Source organism: Triturus cristatus, chromosome 4_1 (assembly GCF_964204655.1).
Source record: "Triturus cristatus chromosome 4_1, aTriCri1.1, whole genome shotgun sequence".
NCBI lineage: Eukaryota > Metazoa > Chordata > Amphibia > Caudata > Salamandridae > Triturus > Triturus cristatus.
In genome coordinates, this window is record NC_140585.1 from 237,509,153 (window position 1) to 237,524,072 (window position 14,920).

Here is a 14,920-nt window from a genome sequence, read left to right on the forward strand (position 1 = left end):
CTCTGAGTGCAGCCGAACTCTTGATTTTTCTTGCATATGCGTCCAGCCATTATTTTTCACTTTCAGCTCTTGAGATATCAACAGACCGGGCTGGATCACTGGCCTAGCAGTATCCTATCAAAAAACCTAATATCACTCTATCTTTACAAGTAAATAATGTTGTGTCCCTCTCCATTCTTGCATCCTCACATTGCATGCGGTCGCATAAATATTATATACATCCCCTAAATCAGCACGAAAAACAGACCTTTAATTAAAACTTTAGATTTTCGGCTGTCCTTTCTATTTCCTCTCTTTGAAATGTTTGTCTCCTTCCCTTTCATCTTCTCCATGACTCCTCTCTCTGAGCACAACCTACTCTGACACATGCATGATTGCCTTATTCTCTATTAGGGTATTACTACAACTCGTTTACAAGATCACAATGTCCCCTCCAAAGGAATACCTATGCCACCTAACCATACCTAATCTCCTCTAGATCACCTATACATCCCACCATCCATGTGCATGACCTCACATACCCCCACTAATGACCACAACTAACCCCTGTTCATTTATTCCACCATAAAGAAACTGGAATGACTGCATGGAATGGTTTGCTTGAGTGCACAATGCTTCCGGGTTAGTAAGAACTATATTAATGCAGTTCCGATGACCAGCCATCATGCTGAGGCTGTGTTACCATATCAGAACTCAAGCCCTTGGCCGTGCCGCTTTGCAATTCTCAACTGTTCTACAGCAAATGGAAAGCCCAGAAAGTACTGAAATAGGCTTTCTATTCTCACTTTCAGGAGAGGGCCAGGAGGCATCATTTGGTCTCACATAACACTAGAATAATGCGAGACACACAGGTGATAACATACTGTGGCCTCAATGTATTCGTAGCAACAGAGTCTAGAATTGCGCAGTACGGGTCAGATGTACGAAGAGACAGGTTGCAAAAGGTGCAACAACTTTTTTCAACGCGTCTTTGATTTTGCGATGCGACCTATGTACTAATATCGGTCATGTTGCAAAATCTCCCATCATAGGGGATTCGCAGAAGGACCTGCCTATTAGATATTGATTAGGAATGCCGCTATTTCCACATCCCAGCAATTGGCTTCAAACACAGGGCTGGTGGCCCGCGAGGAGCAGCAGACCACCACACCTGTGATTGGATTCTCAAATGGGAAACATTTTTGCTTCTTAAAGCAGCTTTAGCGACCCCGTGCACCCCAGTGGACCCGTTTCCCTTTGGAAATCAATTCCCATCACCTTTGAAGGGTCGGTAACTGGCCAATGCTTAGCGAGCGTGGCTGCGATTGGAAGTGATCAACACATACCATATGGAATAGCAATTAGGGATTAATTCCCATTCCGAACTGCGATTTGTATGGTTTGCTAAAGACGTTTTGTGAGTTCGAAATGCATTTCCAACTCCCAAGATGGGTTTAGTACGTTAACAAAAAAATATTACGGCAATTCAATAATCCTGTAATTTTGTCAATCCCAAGGTTTGCGTACGCTAATAGTTTTGTACATCTGACCCTATGTCTTTATTTGAAGGAAACAATAGATCCCAGATGGATTTTGTATGATCACTTTTAATCCCTATTTCAGTAGTTCTTTGTAACATGTTCATAACCGTAAATAGTCGCAGAGCAAGTCATCCCAACACTTGTTTAGCTTTGCGACTGTCGCCCTTAAACTGCTTTGATGAGCACTTGGCTGACTACATAACCAACTTCCCCAATCAGTTTCTCTCACCTGTACTTCTTGAGGTCCAAGCTCATGGCGCACTATTTTACTCAAAAGATGCACAATTTCTGGTTCAGCAGAAACAAGGCAATCATTTATTTACTCGCAATAGCTCCAGGGATCCACAGCCACTCTGGGAGGTCCACTGCGGCACTCTACTTACATAGTTAAATATTTTACCGCCCCATGCTCCCAGGTCAATGGCTGATCTCTTAATGCATAAAAGGCTACCAACATGTAACATAACAGAGGATCTTTCCGCTGACCCTCATTTTATTTTGTCTGGCAGTTCATCACGCATTTAACTTTTGCAGTGCCACATTCCGTCCATCATCTTGTGTGTTTTGCTGTTTGCCCTATGTGGGAAGGGTATGCCCAGACGTGGGTCCCGTGCTCACTACGCCACTGGAGTCAAGCTATCCTGGCTGAAGAGGGGTGAAACCCTGAAACCGGTCCTAGGATGCTTGATTCCAGTACAGGGAAGACATGGCTTGGCACTTCGGGCTGGACTGTTCCCATGAGGCACAGGGTCAAGACTGATTTGCATATGGCCATGTCAGAACTGGGGTGGCGTGGTGAGCAAAATAACGATGGATTAAACCCAGATCTGTGACTGGGGGTGAATGTTTTGCCAATGTGCAACATTCCGTCCATCATCTTGTGTGTTTTGCTCATTTTAGCCATGCAGCCATCAAGATAACCATCATTCCCCCTCTCTTTAACCACAGGCTTCAATTTGACACAGCTGAGTATATTTAAAAAGTGTGGAGTCCTCGTTTTTAGGTTCCCCGCAGTCCAATATCATCAACTGACAAAATATCCTCTGCATGTCTATCCCACATCTAATTTATTTCCAACACCAGCTATGTTCCATGTCAAACAGTTCTGTCATGCTGTTTGTGAATTCTGCTAGTTGCCATGATCCTCATTTTCTAGGGTGATTGATGTACAAAAGATGGAGTAAAGTCTTGTAACTGCTAACATGTGCATAACTTTCTAGATTTCTTTCCCTAACTGGTGCAGTTCATATATCACTGCTTGTTATGGTGAGTTCCTGGTGGTGCATCATGGTTTTCTTGTATGATCTTCTATGAAATGTTGTTGGTGGTACTTCATGGCCTCTTGGCCCTCCAGTAATCACACTGTCGGCTATGTTTCTTTTGGTTTAGTGTCGTTTCTGTGGTAGCTGGCCATGCAAGTTACTCACAGTTCAGCATGGCTGGTGGCACAGCATGGTCTGTGCCCTCACCTTGTAGGATTAGTTCCTGGGGTAGACAGAGTATGTATTTTTTTGCCTAGTATGTGGAGTTCGTAGTGGAATGGCATGGTCTTTTTGCAAGTTCTTGTATTTGCAGATTTTGGGTGGTACTGCTTTGTCTGTCTTCCGACACCTTGGGCATTGAGCTCTAGGTGGTAGGACATATTTGTTCTGTCTTAGTGTTGTCAGCTGAATTTTCTGGTGGTCTTTCTGCCCTCACACAGTCTTCAACTTCTGATAGTGCAGCATTGTGCTTCCATCTACACATTTTACACTAAGTTCCCAGATTTACAGTCTTGTCTCTCTGTTCTCTACTTCTGTGTTGAACATCTAGATTTACGGCATGATGGTTCTGCCCATGCCTTCTGTGCTAGGTTCCTAGGGGTACAGTCCGGTCTCTCTGTCCTCACCGTTTATGTTCAGCTTGTCGATGCACAACATTAGACCACACTTTTAATGCAAAGCTCCTAGAGAAACAATTTAGGGTTTGTGGCCTCACCTTGTCTCCTAAAATGGTGGAGATAAAGCATGCTATTTCTGCCCTCACATACGTAAGCTCACAGAGATACAGACAGATCTCTCCGCCCTCCCCTTGTATTTTGTGTCCATGATGGTAGTTGGTGGTCTCTCTGCTCTCAACATATGCTTTGAGCCGGTAGCGGTATAGGATGGTCTCCTCGTCATCACCTTCTGCGTTGATTCCCTGGAGATATTATGTAATCTACATGCATTAAACTTCAGTGGTGAGGCCCTAGTGGTAGTTCTCTGAACCCATTTTCAGAGTTGAACCTGTGGCATTACTGTATGGTCTCAATATGTTGAGTTCTCAGTGGTGCAGCCGGGCTCGTTTTCCCTCAGCTTCTTTTCTAAGCCCGCGCTGCACTGCATGGTCTTCCTTCACTTCATTTGTGTGAGTTTTTGGGGGTGCAGCCTCGTCCTTCTACCCCCCCCTTCTTATATTGAGCTCATGGCGCAAGGACATGACCCCCCTCCTCCATCTTTCCTGATATACACCTGGAACATGGTGGCTATCATCTTGAAGTCTTATCGCCCGCAGCATGCTGGTTCACTCGAGACCTGCCTGCAATGTCCATGTCAGCTTCACAATCCCTCTTACACAGCAGCAGATTAGATTTGCATACCTTAAGCTCATCTGCATCGTAGAAATCAACCCGCACTGCTGGCACCATCCACGTCTGGAAAAGTGTTGCCAATATCTGCTTGGCAATGGCGTCTGCAATAAGGTGGAAGTGGAGAGGGTTGCGCCTGGGGAATGAGAGAACAAGAAATGTAAATGATTTATTCAAATGACAGTGTTGTGCATAAACAGTAGGACGTTGTACAACTGCTGGGCATAAAAAGAGGCACTTAAGGGAATTGGCAGTAACAAGAAGAGGTCAAGAATGTGTTGGGCATAAAAGTGAAGAAATGTGGAGCCCAATCTAAGGGAGGTTTAGATGGCATTGGGTGTAATGTAGCCTAAGGGCTAGATTAGTCGACCTCGGAGCTGGGGAACCAGGTTCGAGTGTCGGCAGGGACGCTTAACATCCTGTGCCTCTTGGCAAATCACTTAATCTCCCTGTGCCTAACAAAACAAGCATTTGCAATGCAATAGGTCTCGCATTTGCAAATGTTTGAGCTATTGGCACTGTAAATGACAAACCTTTTATCTATGTGTTGGTTTTGAAAACAGATAAATAAATGGCATTGTCATTTACAATGCCAATAGCTTAAACTCTTGCATTGTAAATGACAATGCCTTTTATTTATGTTTTTACAAAAGAAACATAAATAAAACACATTGTCATTTATAATACCAATAGTTCTGTGAGATTATTTCTTAGAGGGCAGACAGGATTACAGGAGATCTGTGTGGGGAAGAGCGCGTGATGGGGTGGGGGGGAAACGGGAGTTGTGGTGCTTGCCACAGCTTGGCGCTTGGTTGGGCATACAAGGGGATTGGTGTGGGCACGGTGGGGTTGGTTCCAGAGGGTAGGTGCAGGCGGGTTGCTGTGGTGTGTGGTTCGTTTGGTATTGGCAAGGTTGGGGGGGTGCGCGCAGACACCTGGGGATGGCACAGCCGGGATTAAGGCAACGCAGAGCACGTTAAATATATAAATAAGTCCTCTCTTGTGCAAAAGCGCAATACTAGCGTGAGAAATGCTTGCATTATGGCAACCGCGCATACATTTTACTATGTACTTTCAATTTGGAAGAAATGGCTTTCTTCTATTTGAATACATTCAACATTTTCAGTAAAAAATAACTAAATCCTTCAAAAACTATGCACATACATGAAGTGGCATCGTATTGCACTACGTGAAATCGAAGAATGCAAAACATGTGTAATGCAATAGGCAATGCAATAGGTCTCGCATTTGCACAGGATTACAGGAGATCTGTGTGGGGAAGAGTGTGTGATGGGGTTGGGGGACGGGGGTTGTGGTGCTTGCCACAGCTTGGAGCTCGGTTGGGCATACAAGGGGATCGGTGTGGGCACGGTGGGGTTGGTTCCAGAGGCTAGGTGCAGGCGGCTTGCTGCAGAGTGTGGTTTGTTTGGCGTTGGCAAGGCGGGGGGGAAGCAGACACCTGGGGATGGTACAGCTGGGATTAAGGCACTATGGATGTTTGCAGGAGGCTTGGTGCCCACGGAGAGCTGGGGTGGGGGGGTGTTCGGGTACAAATTTGAATGGGTTGATGAAGTTTTGATCTCGGCGTGGCTCAACATCCTGTGATCCTGGGCTGATGATTAATCTCTCAGAGTACTTAGAAAGAGGATTGTGGTCTGTGGTGACGGAACGGGGGGAAAGTTTAAACACGCGTTAATTTTGGAGGCGGGTGGAGGTAGACGGGGCACTTGAGTCGGAGCAGTGAGGTGGGAGGGGCATGGAGCTGTTGTTTTGGTGGCTTGGGTAAAGGCAGCAAAGGGTCTGGTTGCAAGGTTGAGGCGGGATGCCAGGCTGACCAGGAGGAGGTTTTCTGCGGATAAGAAGAGTGGAGTGGGTTGGGTGGGTAGGAGTGCACTGGGTATTCCTAGGCATGGGGGGTGGGTGGGGTGGATGGAGTTGCGGTGCCGGGCACTGTGGGGCACGACAGCCACAGGTGAAGGGCAAGAGTGATTTGCACATGGGGGCGGGGGTTAGAGGCACCAGTTCGGCAATATGGGGAAACATTGGGTTGGTTGTGTGGTGCATGCTGCTGTAAGAAGGGGAGAGAAGGCAACTCGTGGCAATGGGGGGCCTGTGTTACACCCCTGACTCGTGGTATGGTTGTCTGCGTAGCGCAATAGAGCTTGGTAAAAATATGCCCTCCCGATATTAATTAAACAAAGAACTCTGTTGTGTGTCCGTTTCTGTGGTAATATGTACGGCTTGAAGTACCTGTTTGTGATTTTGAAACGCTCTTCTGTTTTATATACTCCAAGCAACGCAGGGCACGTTAAATATATAAATAAGCACGACAGTCCTTTCGTGTGCAAAAGCGCAATACTAGCATGAGAAATGCTCGCATCATGGGAACCGTGCATACATTTTACTATACACTTTCAATTTGGAAGAAATGGCTTTCTTATATTTGAATACGTTAAACATTTTCTGTAAAAAATAACACTGTAAATCCTTTAAAAACTATGCACATACTTAAAGTGGCATCGTATTGCACTCCGTGAAACAGAAGAATGCAAAACATGCCAAAATAAAATAATAAATCCTTCAGAATTGTCAATTTTGGTTGCATTGGCGGCAGATGTGTTTTATTCATATTGCCAGCTTAAGATATTTAGAATACGGATGCCATCAGTTACGCACACTTCCCCCCAGCAAAATTAGCGTCGGCACCGCTATAAAACGTTTGTTCATCCTGTTTTTGCTGTGGGTAATAAAGCCCTATCCTCCCCGTGACCCTGTGCGCCTTTGAGCTCCGTGCCTGCTTCACAGCTGTCGTGAAGACTTTTCTTATCAGCTTGTTAAATAAAGAAGCAGATAAGAAAAGTCTTCACGACAGCGGTGAAGCAGGCCACCCGGGCCGGACAAAAAAGCCAAAAGGAGGCACCCTATAAACCTTATTTCCAATGGCAGGCCACCGTTTAACATAAACGATGATGCAAGCCAATGGAAATAAGGGGCGGGGCATAAAGCCCTTTTCTAAAACTCCTCATCTGCAATAAATCTCGCCGAGCGAGCTACGCATGTGCGCAGCAACGCTAGGCGAGACCTAAAAAGATAATGTGTCAGTCTGTAACGCAACTGGTGCTCTTGTAAAGGGCTCTGATACCTTCGGGTCTAGTTAGCGCTATAAAAAAAAATAAAGGGATGCTAAATATGAACAGAGTCTAAAACACATTACAGGTTTTACAGCAAAGAGGATATAATCTCTCGACTATATAAAAAAGGAGATTAGGATCAGGAATGGTGTGAATAAGAGACTTCTGAATATAAAGAATACGTTTGTGAAAATGTGAGGGTGTAAACCACGCGAGACTAGAAAATTCTGAATCACATCCGGAAAAGGTTGACATTTCTATGCATGTATGAGACGTATTAAGCAAAATGTAACATATTGTAAATGAGAGTGGTCAATTATTTCAGGTGAGCAATGATTAAAAAAAAGGAGATATTCCATCCCTCGGCCCATGTGTCCTCGGCTGGATCACCTTATTCCAACGTCCTTCTGTACAACTACAATATTTAGGACTGTGTTAGAGATCCCACCTTCTTTGAGTGTTTATACTCTTTGAACACCTGAATTCTTGATTTTTCCTCCATGTTTTCGTTCAGGGTTTCGGGGGAGGGAGGATCTGAACTAGCCTCACAGATGCGTGCACTGTTGCAAAATTGTCCCCCATCTACTCCAAAGGGCACCTCTTGCAACATGGGCTGATTCGCCATAGTATGACAAGCCAGGCAGCTGTCTCTGAGAAGCACCAGTTCAGACTAAACCATTATAAGCTAAGCATACGCTAAGGCAGTCTGGTTGCAAATCGAGTAGTAATGAATTGGTAATGTAGGACAAGTTGTAGCCTCTTGTAACAAAGACTCTTTTGTGACATGGGTTTCATTTATTATTTTTTATGTTTTACACTCACATGCTGGGTATACTCCCACCATCTAGTGCTGGGACCCGAAAATTGCAAAGGATTTTTCTCAAAGTTTTTATGTCAGCATCAGGCATTATTTGAATCACTCATCTGTCAGTCACACTGAAGGCCAACATGTATTGGGACTCAGAGTCCACCTGAGAGAAGCTTTGAACTGATTAAAGTTGATCAGAATTTCTCAACAGACATTTCTTCTCAGGAACACTCATCTCATTAATGCCCATTATGTCAGTAAGTGCTTTGTATACTTTACTCGCAAGGTGCACTTTTTCTTGCCTGCTCCATTTGTACTGAAAGCCCAAATTAGACATCAAGTCTTCACCTGCAGAGCAGAGTCCCTGTCATAGCTGCCAGAGAACTATCTATGTTCTGTAGGGAGCTGGGGAAGGCAAATAGGGCAGAGCTTGAAGCCTTGGAGGGAGCAGAGATCTATGGTGTTTTTACGCCACTGGGGTGGAATTTCTCAGTGCAAATATCTCAGAGAGGTTTCCAGTCATAAAAAACGCGTCAATTGCAGGCAAAACATTATTCTGTAGTAATAGGGAGGAGTCTTCTGGCGTGGGAATTTAGGGATGGTGGGACAGTACCTTTCCACTAATGATACAGGTTTACATTCTTCTAATAATCCTGACAGAGCAACTGTTCCTCAGAACTATACTGGGATTGGGAAAGAATGATCCCTCCCCCAAGAAGTGCTGGCCTGGATGGTACTGGACTCCCTTCTGGACTCCAGGGACACAGACGTAGGCAGAAAACTAGAAACATTTCGTGCCGCCTGCTTTCACCAAGTCCATGGTGCTTTTCGAGCAGTCTGGCCAGTACTGCCCGCAATATGGAGCTCCTTTCCTGCTGACCGTTGAGTGTTGGCAAAAGTCTAGCAACCTGGACATTAACAGCAGACTCACTGGAGTTCGGTAATGGTGAAGAGTTTTTGAGAATGCGTATGTCTGCTGCAAATGAAATGAGAACCCAAGAAGGCCAAGGTAACTGCATGCGATAAGAGTTCCTCGTCTTTATCTTCCCTGCAGAGACTAAGTAACTACCAGGAGACTCCGTAAGAATCTTTATCTTTCTGGAGTTAGAGTGAAGAAACTTTTTGAAACAATGCCTCAGAAAAGCATGGACTACAGACCCCTGGTCTACTCCAAGATGGGAGGTGAAAAGTATTTTGCGCCGAGTTTTGCAGGTTTTATAGTTTTAGCCTACTCCCTAGGAAGGGTGAGGAGCAAGGAACATTGCAACAGGACAATTGCTAATGGACATAACGAGCATTCATAATGCTGGCAAGTTTTCAAGTGCTCTTTGGCAGGTAATTAAAAGTCACTGGCTTAGTCTGAGGCCTGGTTGGTGTTGAAAGAGACTCATCAGTGATAGAAATCACCCCCGCTAAAGGGGTTACGAAGCTTGAAAAAGAGCCAGCATGAGAAGAGAACTGCTGAACATGCTCTGGAGTAAAATATTAATTTTGAGGCTGCGCAGCTTTGATCAAGGCACATTTTACAGTTTTAATGCGTGGTCTGGCTAAATATGAGCTCTGAAGAGTTCAACTAAAATATTCCTTTGGAAGTCTGAAAATGATGCCCTTATCTCAGGATAGCAGTGTGTCTGACTATGGGGAAGCTGGACTAGGCTCCTTGTAATAACAAATTTTTTATCTCCCCTGGACAAAGGAATGTACCGTCACTTTCCCAGGGCGAGAATATCAGTTCCAAACTTATGGAATATAACATATACACAGCACTTCCTAAGGTGGGCAAACTTTCAACACTCCCCCCAAAGGCAAGGCAAGAAAACAATAATTTGCGCATCACTTGTGAGGAGTAGCGCCAACTTCCTATAACACAATTACCTGCTAGGAGGGAATTCACCCATCCTTCTACAACAGAATACTTGGCCAAGAAGAGCCCACACCTCCTGCTACAAGGAAAAGACGAATTGGTATATCTGGGATGTATTTATCAGTAAATAGCATCACACAGTAAGCCAAATGCACCTATCATAGCAGACTCTAACATATCAATAATATGATTGAACATACAATCACGGCAAATATATATGTAGAAATATATATGTATGGATATAAGAATCAGAAAATAAGAAGGAAAGGAAATAATTCAGAAAAAAATCAAGAGACAGTTAGTAGCAGAGACACCTCACCTAATGCTCCATCATTTCACCCCGCTTTGTTCAAGGGGAGTCCATTGCTTGAACCGGGCGAAAGCTCAGAGGTGACACCACTTTCCGTGACAACACGTCTGCTCCACGGATGAACTTCCACCAAGCCAGTGTAGACTCCCCTTTTTAATACACATTCAAAACACAGCGAAGCTTCTAGCAAACTCCGCCCCCTAGTTCTCATGAGAGCCCGTACCAGCCTGCTTCAAGGTCAGAGAAACGGTTGATCAGGCCCTTGCTATGGCTACAAGTCAAACCATGTACATTCCTCTGATAAGAACCAGTTCTCTCTAGTCAGTAAAATGCGAAAAACAGGGAAAAAGAGCAGACCATGCCCTCCCCACTTTGCAGCTTCGTGCAGGCACAGAAAATGGCTTCAGAGTTAGTTAAGCCATGCACACAAAGGCCCAAAGCAGGATGGAATTGAAAAGCAAGATGACATGAGATCATGTCAAAGGAGCACCTATAATTCTCCTCCACACAACTTACAAGCACCACTGTGCACACAGAAAAGTTTGAAGCAAGGTAAAGTCAGAAGGCAGAATGACATTAGACCACGTCAAAGCCAATAGGTCAAAGTCATAATTCACCTAACCAAAATAACATTATACACTTAATCCCTCAGTATACAACATTGAGCACATGTGTGCACCACCACCCACAAGACTGCACCTCAACATCCCATACCTTCTATTCTTGGAAAGACTATTCCACTAAAAGGCAGAAGATAAGCAGGCATATGCAAACCCATCTAAGGTAACATAACACACTTACGTCAGTACAGAATGATGGTGATTGAGGGTCATCATAGGGTGTCAGACCACAAAAGTGGCTGATTCACTACACTCCTACATGTAAGAGAGCAGAACACAGGAGGGGTGAAGGAGCTCACTGCCTTTGGGTGTATAATAATTAGAGGAGGTGGTTTATGGCCAAATTGTTGCCAATAAATATTCAGCATTGCTGTGCCTTGGCACCTGGAGGTGGGTCAGAAGAACTTGAGATGCTGAGGACTGTTGAAAAGGCATGGGTCTTGGAGAAGACCTCAGATCTACCATGCATGTAATCGAGTCCTCCTTACTGACTTGTCAACTTTGGTCCAGAAAAAAGGACTTAAACGTTGCTTGCAGTACAGAACCCTTGCAGACATGCACTCGCACGCAGTTCCGCAGGCACACTGGTGCTATTCTGGTACAGGATACACATACGGGCTCTAAGAGAAACTTTCCTAGGGAGATGACCCAGGCTTTGTAAGGGTTATCCAAAGAAACTGTGCCACCACAAATGCATTGCCTGAAGCTGGTGGTGTACAGTACATGTCAAAAGGAAGTTTAAAAAAAGTTGTTAAAAACAAAAAAGTAATGTACAAACACCTCCCACCCAAAGTGGTCAGGTGTTACGGAGAAGTCAATTTTCAGTCTTATGCATAGGGAGAAATCAACATTTGGGCCATGCGGTTCGAGGCACACAGATGTGGGAATCGAAGTACCAAGATGCACAGGGAGAGTCTCACATGGTCCACCTTTGAATGTTTAATGTGACAGCATCTCTGGGAGAGCTTTTAGGCAAGCTGCCTGTGTATGTCGGCAATCCCAGCTAGTTGGGAAAGTGAAACAATAAGACAATAAAGTAAGGGATGCTTCAGTCAGTGCCACAGGGAACTACTCAGAGAAGATCAGTGAAATACAGTAGGGTAAAAAAAAGAAGCTGAGAAAGTGAAGGAGGGTATAAACACAAAAGAGGACCATGAGAGAGCAGCAAGGTTTCATTGAGGTGATACAAAGAGCAGCAGTGAGAAAAAGAGAAACAGGCAGCAATGTGGACACAAGAAGAACCCAGGCAAATCTTTCAGGGTAAATTGACGGAGCCTCGGAGACCTGAGGAAGTAGAATGGAGTAAATAAAAATTTAAAAAAATGAAAGGTTAAGCTGTAAATAAATTAGTGCAGGGTGAAAATATAAAGCAGGGTGGACTTAAGAGTTTACTGATGTGGTGGAGAGTGGACAAGTGAACAAATGACAGCAGGTTGAAAATCCGATGTGGTTAAAGAAGTGAAGCAGGCTGGACAGGTAAAGAAATCACATTTATGCAGGAGGGTGGAAAGGAAACATGATTAAATAAGTAAACAGGAGTGGACAGGATGTTAGACATGCAACAGGGTGGAGAGGGAATGGTAAAATAAGTGCAGCAGAGCTGACAGCTGAAGTTATAGGCAGGTGGAATTAAAACGTGGTTAAAGAAGTGGAGCAGGGTGGACAAGGGCAGACATCACACACACGCAGGAGGGTGGAGAGGAAATTGATTAAAGAAGAGTGGCTAGATATAAACAGCATGGTGCAAATACTCCCTTGCTTGAAGCGACGATCCTTTCTTTACAAACCGTACACAAATAAACAAAATACACAGCTTTCACAAAACTGTCAACTTAGGAAAAACATTAGTGCAAAAGCGGAAGATACATTTACAAACGACACCGATCAGACAAATCAAACATAACATGTCATTGTCCTAAACACATAAATACCAGATTAACATATTTAAGAACTATACAGCCATTTTATTTATCAAATATGTTATTTTTCATGACGTTTGAATCGGTGGATTCAGGAGCCTTCTCACTCGAAGAGGGAAGGTTTGGAAAGCACTTTAGTGTTTGAAGAAGAAAGTAGGGTAGAAAAATGTGGTGCACACGGAGGAGGCTGGAAAGGTGCAGAGGAGGCTGGAAAGGTGCAGCAGCTTTCAAATGCTGAGGTTTGAAATTACAAGATGTGGCTGAAGCTACACAGAAACTGAGGTCTACAAAGATAAGCAGGGGCAGTGTCAAGCGGAAATGTTTGCGATCCGAACATTAATAATTCATTTCTGTTAAAGAGGTGGCATTTGTGTAGAATTAAAAGACGCGGGTTAAAGGCCCTGTGGGAGGGATTTAGAATTTACAATGAGTGAAGTGGTGGAGGTGAGATTAGGCTGCAACCTTTCAGCAGCTGGCCGGGCATCGTGCCATCTGAAGAGGGAGGCAGTGGCACCTTCTGCTCTCTGGTGCCAACAGAAGAACAGAACAGGAGGAGGAGGCAGGAGTGTCCACCTCAGATTTGTTGCACCTGCAGGTTTTTTTATATGTTAACAATGTCAAAAATAACAAGCATTGGCAAAGCCTTATTGATCTGATTAAGTTATATGGTATTTGTGACTCTCTATCCATCAGACCCTGGCTATATGTACTATTCTCACCCACACACGCATTATTCAAGGATAGACATGGTTTTTACTAAGCGTATACTGTTAGATAACATGAAGATGACCGTATGCCCAAGGGTAGTCTCAGATCACAACCTGATTTATCTTAATTTTCCATCTGATCTGAAACGGGATAAGCCCGATAGCCCCAGGTTTATCTTCCCTCTGCATTTACTAACTAATACTGAGTATATACAATCTATTTCAGGCTGACTTAGCAAATTACTCTCTAGTAATAGAGGATCGGTGTTATATTCCAGGAAATCCATGACGCAAAATGTAGAAAAACTGTAGTTTAATAAGAGGATATAAAGGAATCAACCAGTCAGCAGGTACAGCGTAGTAGAAGTGGTACTCTGGAACTCTCAACCTCTACCTTCCAGAATCCAGGAAATTCTACATACAATTTAAAGGTACAGATAACAATACACAGTGTTGGGGAAGAATACAACACATCTCTTCCCTTAACAATTAGACATAGTCCCTCATTCTGCTGGGAGGCTTGGTCTTCCGACTGTCAGTTTTTATTCTTGAAGAAATAGAGTCAAATTCTTTAGAAAAGTTGGATTTCTTAACAAATGGAGCAGGAGGCAAACAACATTTGGCTACACGCTTAACATTCCAAACTCTCCCATCTTGTGTCATGACAGAATTCAGATATACTTTGACAACTTTAATGGGAGATCCAAATTTAGCATACCCTTTAATGTTGAAACCTGGTTTTCTCACCTTGACCCAATCACCAACAACAAATGAAGGTATTCTTACTTTCTTCCGTGCATCATAAGTTTCCTTCATTTTCTCTTGCTTTTGCTGGATTTTCAATTTCACTTGTTACAAACTGTCTCTAACAAATTCCTTTGACATTTTATTTTTAATCCACCAAGGACACAACTTAGAGACTGGTTCTCTACCCCTAAGCAATTTGAAAGGACTCAAATCAGTTCTACTATGTGGAGTTATACGGTATGCCCACAACTTTTCCCTTAGAACAAGTTTCCAATCTCTCCCTGAGTTTTTTGCCATTTCAACACCACCCTTAAGCACTCTATTGAACCTCTCAACCTGACCATTTCCTTGAGGTTCATATAGAGCCGTAGTATTATGCTTAATATTATGCAGTGCTAAAAAACCTTGCATCTCATACGACTTAAGTTGTACCCCATTGTCCATTACAAGAACTTCTGGCACACCTTCCCTAGCAAATACTTCTCTAAAAAAATCAATGATGGTTGAAGTGGTGGCATGATGAACAAACTTAACTTCAGGCCACTTTGAATGATAATCAACGATTACCATAGCAAAACGAGAATCTTGAGGCAAAGAATGAAATGGCCCAGATATGTCAAAAGCAATCTTTTGCCAAGGAGAATCTGGCCAGGGAACAGGCTTAAGGGGAGCAGGAAAAGTTTTCA

At 43.8% G+C, this 14,920-nt stretch overlaps 1 protein-coding gene across 2 annotated transcripts in view; it reads right to left on the minus strand.

Moving 5' to 3' along the window:
* Positions 1–14,920, minus strand: part of LARGE1 (LARGE xylosyl- and glucuronyltransferase 1) — a 998,660-nt gene that overhangs the window by 498,514 nt on the left and 485,226 nt on the right. For both annotated transcript variants that reach the window (XM_085651963.1, XM_085651962.1), the window contains exon 5: positions 4,141–4,264. In XM_085651963.1, coding sequence (XP_085508089.1) covers positions 4,141–4,264 — 124 coding nt within the window. The remainder of the gene's footprint in view (positions 1–4,140; positions 4,265–14,920) is intronic.